Source organism: Azolla caroliniana, unplaced genomic scaffold (assembly GCF_043228905.1).
Source record: "Azolla caroliniana isolate FFs.n. ecotype wild unplaced genomic scaffold, voAzoCaro1.0.p SCAF_958, whole genome shotgun sequence".
Classification (NCBI taxonomy): Eukaryota; Viridiplantae; Streptophyta; class Polypodiopsida; order Salviniales; family Salviniaceae; genus Azolla; species Azolla caroliniana.
Window position 1 is genome coordinate 7,183 of NW_028231393.1, and position 6,202 is coordinate 13,384.

General features: G+C 37.9%; 1 protein-coding gene across 1 annotated transcript; it reads right to left on the bottom strand.

Moving 5' to 3' along the window:
- Positions 1 to 378: 378 nt before the first annotated feature.
- LOC147847479 (putative membrane protein At3g27390) lies at positions 379 to 6,182 on the bottom strand (the record flags this gene model as incomplete). The annotated part of the gene is made up of 8 exons (XM_087339135.1): positions 379 to 676; positions 2,403 to 2,655; positions 4,123 to 4,327; positions 4,474 to 4,690; positions 4,826 to 4,932; positions 5,244 to 5,532; positions 5,616 to 5,752; positions 5,985 to 6,182. Coding segments are annotated over 8 exons (1,704 nt in total), but the record flags the coding sequence as incomplete, so codon positions are not given.
- Between the last annotated feature and the right edge of the window lie 20 nt (positions 6,183 to 6,202).

The window sequence follows — 6,202 nt, forward strand, 5'->3', positions numbered from 1 at the left end:
GTTACTGGCTTCCTGCCTCAAAAAAAGATGAGTTGGATGCATCCAGCCTGGCATATATGTATGATAGTCCACACTTGCATCAATCATCTGAAGGCTGAAAAAAGGGCTACGTCAAAAAGTACCTAAGAGGATGTATATAGTTGTACAAGGAGGTGATACACATCAAAAGAGTTGTCCACACATCCCAGAAACTTGAACATAAACCATTTGACTACACCAACTGTCGAGAAACTTGCACTCATTCTGCTTGCATTAGAACCACCCAATAGACCTGTGAATATGCAGCTTTCTCTGGATAATCAAAACCATTTACTAGAATAGTTTCTTGCCGCCCATGAGATACATAAAACGACTGTGTTGAAAACATCATCCTTCAGGTTAAGAAAATGCACAATTCCCATCTAATGTAGAATACCCTTTCCAGTTGCCTCCAGTTGTCTTCCCTGGTGATATGCCCTTTTGTGAAGTGACCTCTGAAAATCGAGCAGCATTTGCTTTAGTATGCCGAAAGCTTGCAGTTGATGATAAGCTCGTTTCTGAAGGACTGCCTTTAGTTCTACCCATCGGAGAATGTAGATTCCCGTCATAAGCCAGTGAAATCAAGTTTTTAACCACGCTTTGATAGCGTCTTCTGAATGTAGGAAGCCTTGAAACAGATGTTGCAATCCCTTGAACTCTGAAATTACCCAACACAGCCTTTCCAGTGTCAAAACAAATTAGTTTCTTTTCTTTTGATTTATTTTGTTTCTTCTTTCTTTTCTACCTCTCATTCTCATATTGTTAAAGGCTACTGATAAGCTATAGTTTATTAGCCTTCATTACATTACCTAGCTAGTTTACACTGTTAAGAGAACTTTCTCCCCCTTTTCTTGCCTACCAGTTGGATATTGGACCATGTCTGCAGAGAATTATCATGAAGACAGCCCATCCAAACAGATACGAAATCAGAATACTTCAATGGACAAATAACTTTCTGTCCGTCTCCTAAATGTAAGGTATTTACAATAATGATACCATGCACCACCAAACAGGAAAAATGGCCTCAAACCATCTCTTGGCCGGTCTTTGAGATCACAGCAATAGCACCTAGCACCAGTATTTGTTATGGGCATGACCATAATTTATCCTGTGGTAGTTTGTACCGTAAACTTCTACACAGGAGGATAAAAGTGTTAGGGTTCACTGAGAGTGTAAAGAAGGGAGAATTACTTTTAATCCTAGGAATTGAGACAACCCATACGGGCCAATTGTAAACTTACTTGGAGGCCTTAGGTCTGGCTATAAATATGAGGCCTAGCTACCCTCATGAGACACATTATTCGACTACATCGAGACCATAGATTGACATATTCGCATTCGTTGGGTTTCCCATTCGAATGCAAACGAATACGAATACGAATGGGTGGTCAAGTATTCGTTGAACGAATGGGCATCAAAAGGAAAAAGAAAAGAAAAGCAAGATAAATTTTATTTTTTGAGAGAGTAAATTGATCTATTAAGACCTTACTAGCGCTACTTTTCTCAATATCAACTCTATTTCCAGATATTCAATCCTTCTTGTGAATTTTAAGATATTACGGGCATCAAAATTTATCATTTTCCCCATCTGCTCTGTGGATAACCAAGAATTAACTTCTAAGAATTGTAAGAAAAGAATTGGTATTCAACACGAAAATCTTGTTAGATATAATCAATGATCAGCCCCAAGTTGTAAATCTACCCCCATATGTGCTCTTAGAGTGCACATTTTGTGATAACGCCGCAAATGAGGAGCGGCTAGTGTGCAACTCGACCATATGGGTCGATAAGGTGTTAATCTAGGAAACCGTAGATGCGTAGGACACAATGGATTTAGGAAAGAGCGAAATAGGTAATAGGATTGGCTAATCAAGTCAACTAGGATATTTTGTGGGCAAGTTACAATGTACTTAGTCTTGAAGTATGTGCCATTGACTTCAAGATAAGTACTATCTAGCACTAGCCTATATCTAGGGAGTTAAATCATATTAAATGACAAGTCAATTGACAGAAAAGGAATATCTCCACTACTATCAACTGACATGCACATTTAATGTTACACTCAGACCAAACAGAGAATATAATCCACTCTCTTACACAATGGTGTATTGATCATCAATCCCCACTAATTTTGTAGTGAGCTGGTCCAGATCCCATCTAAGCTGTAAGGTGTGAGCGCATGGGTGAACTACCATTGCGAGCTACTCTCATATGTAATAGAAGTTTTGTTTTCATATATCTATCTCTGTGGTTGTAACTCTATATACCTATCTAATCAATTCTCAATATTTCTAACAAATCCTTCATCATGATATGAATTTACAAAAATAGTTAAATGAAACCTTAAAGTTGGAATGCATATGCAAGATTTGATGGAGGAATACCTTCTACTCCATGCCTGTATCTCGCCTTTCCTTACTTCATCATCGGGTTGCAGACCTCCATTTTGCCATGCAATCATTTTATCTGGGTCACCACTAGTGAGAACCCATTTCAGTAAATATAACTCTTCGCTTTCCTTCAATTTTGCTGCCCGAATTTGTTCTTTTAACACCAAAAGAGGCTCAAAAAACCAATCAAGCATACGATCTTGTGGATCTTGTGGGCGATTATCCATGGTTACTTCAACATCATCAACTGCAAAAAATTGTGATAAGCACCATATATTGAGAATACATTTTAGAAACATGTTACATATATATAGAGCTTGAACTTGAGAATACATGCTGAACTTGAAATTTGAATATAGTAGGGAAAGGATGAATTTGTAGACACTGTCTCTAGAATAGGAAGATTTTACAGAAGTATAAAGATTAATTGCAGCACTGTAACAAATAGGCCTAATTTGTTGTGCGAATCAAAGCTCCCAAAAGCACAGCCAAAACCAACAAAAAAAAGATATGTTCCATATCTTTAATCTTTTTGGAATTCAATAGTGGTAATATAACAATAAATGCTCTAATCTGTGTACCAAAGAAGATGTGATCTGGTAATAATCCCATGAGAGTAGTGCTCAGGGCTTGTTCTTCCTTAACTATAATCTCAGGTGCAAAATGTCAGAATTAAGAACAAGAGCATAAATTTGGTGTACATGACTCTACTTGCCCATTACTCCTCAGTATAACTAAGTTCATGATGCACAATCCTTTACAAGCAAATCCAAAAGAGATGAGATCAGATGAATAGAAAAAAGAGCATAAGGGGCTATGATCATCAGATATAATCGTGGGGGGCAGAAAGGATGGAAATCCAGGTTTAGAAATTCTAGTTCCAATATCCCCTTCCTGGCAATCACAGGAGTTGCATTAGTCCTGTGAGAAATGGACCAAAGGTTCCACATTTATTGTGACCAGCAGGCTTTAGTGGTGCAGTAGCATCAATCTCTTGAAGAAAGTCACCCATGTAGATTTAAGTCCTAGATTCTCACTTCAACAGGTTCCCATCCCACGGTTCAGCCCATTTGTTATTGTATGTTAATGAATCTGACTGCTAGACTCACTGTTGGTCCTTGGACTCACTGTTTTTCAACTTGTGGCAAGTGATATTAAGCACTGATAATTGTCTCCACCAAATAGTTACTTGATGTGAAGAGCAAGTTCTTTATGTTACATTGAGCAGAAATCTGTGAGGACGGAGTTACGTGTCACTGCCAATAAGCACAAGACAGTCCTCGTCTTCAGTTTCAGGAGACTTGTTTGGACTATATTCTAGTACTCAAATACATTTGGGATAATCTTATGAGGTTACAAAATGCATTAATATACTTAGTATAGTAATAATGAGAATATCTTCTGTGAACCATATCCGTTCCGATTATGGGTGTTTATACTCAGTAATGAGTGTGACTTGAGTTTCTGCACTAGTATACTTACTATAGTAATGAGCACGTTTTGAGTGTAAAGTGTAGGTTTATCTCTGGATGACAGAGTTGATTGCAATCCCTTCAGTTTAAGGGTGGTTGGGGTAATTTCACTCCCTTGAGTTTATGAGTTAAGGGCATGAACTGAAAATATAGATCAAGGTCTAAATTCATACACTACTTTGAGTGCGCATAAACGGCAACAGTGGAAAAGTACTGAAGATGATATACATTGTATATTCTACCTAGAAGCAGACCAGAAACTCCAGCTTTGCCTGAACGAATGAGGTTGGTAAGAAGGGCAAATGCTGGCAATCCTACAGCAATAGTTCTGGCTTTTGCACTGTTACTTGATTTCAACCATTCTTCTAGATCTGAAATCTTGATTGCATCTTCTTGGAGAAGTACTTTCCCATTCTGTTCACATGTTTTGAATATATTGTCCCATATCTGAAAGTACATATGGTAAAGATTTGAGTTCCATGTTAAGAAAAAGCAAAAGAACATTGTAAATTTTGAAAAATCAAAGATTCTGCTTTCTACGTATCTAATGAAAAACACATAATACAGAACCAAAGTGCATGCAATTAGATCACCTGCACCATTTTGACTTCTTGTAATGTTTGCTTGAGCGATTTAGTATATGTCCCAGACTGGATACTGCTTGTCTCTGATTCTGATCGAGAACCTATTGATGCTGAGCTTTTAGGGGTTCGGGCAGGCGATGGCAAAGGTTCCCCATGCCATACCCACGGTGGTGGTCTGGTAGCAAAACTTTCAGTACTCTGAGCTTTGTTTTTGCGATAGTGAGGCCTGGCTGTCAGAAAAGACATACATTGCTCATAAATCTAAATTACAGGTGAAACAAAATCCAAGCTCTGATTTATGGTCTTGATTTGGAAATAACAAAATACAATTGCCAATCTATTTAAACAAAGATTGGCACACCTTGGAAGGCATGACCCCTCGCGCATGTATATCAAATCATTTGTGTATTCATCAAACTGTGCAATTACAGCTACAATATAGGCTAAACCACATTTGAAGGAGCTCTCCTGAACCAATGTAGAAAGGGAGTTAGAACTGTCAAGTAGAGCAAGATTGATCTTAAATTCAGCATTAGTTTCAATCTCAAACTCTCATAAAAACACTACTTCATCATTGCATTTTTTAATAGAGATGTAGAAAATGTACATACAGTGTTCAATAACCATGACTTAAACATTCAGTGTAATAACTACGGGTATCATCCAATCACTTCTTTCATATAAAAAGGAGAGCAAAGCAATATCGAAAATATCTAACCATATCTAGAAGGAATTGATGCCTTTCACAAACTACTTTTCACAATAATAATTGGAAGTACCTCGTATACAACCACAGCTCCATAGAGGCCAATGAAAACGCTTGAGAATATTGCACATACAACAGCCACCGCCACTATTAAAGGCCACATTAACACAGCTAGTCCAGCAACTGGCACACATACTGTCTCCAAAAAAGGGCCTTCCCGCCCAACAAGATCTTGCAACAATCTTCTCCATCCTCTAAGAAGCATGTATGGGCTTTTGGCAACTGCAATAGAAGTAATGAATGGTACATCGACTAACACACCAACTGCTCCAACCAGAACGCATCCTGGAAGGTCTAACACCCTGTGTAACATTATAAAGAATTATTCATATATTACAATGGCCCATCAGATCATATATTCGACAACTAAAGAAAAACCACTCACTTGATCTCATAAGGCTGAGAATCTGGAGAGGGATCCTTACAGAAGTCCTTTAAAGAGGAAAAATAAGAATGATAACAGAAGTCCGTAAAGTCACGAACTACCGTACAACTCCCTTTGATGGTATCCCAAACACCATCCTGCATGGATACTACACGACATTAGCAAAATTAGAGTAAGTATTGTACAAAATGCATGGGTAACATCTGAATTAACAAACTTCTACCGAATATAACAAGTCACACTTTCTACAAATTTAATATAAATTGGACATAACAAAGATACACTCCAACTCACAGCAGCAGAATATCAAACAAATATATACATATGTATTGAGCACAAATAACAGGGTCATGATACTTGATAGCATACCAAAAAACAATGATATACTTTGTTCTGTCGACCTTCCCTAACTGCCTCAAACGTTGCTACTAACGGTGTGAAAAAACCATACCCCGAACCGACAAGCACACTACCAGTAATTCCAAATACCAGTAGTAGAAAAAAAGGGATGGGTAAGAGAAGACCCAACACAACCTTCAATACTGGTCCCAGCTTCTTCGTCCTGTGACAATATAGAATCCCAATTT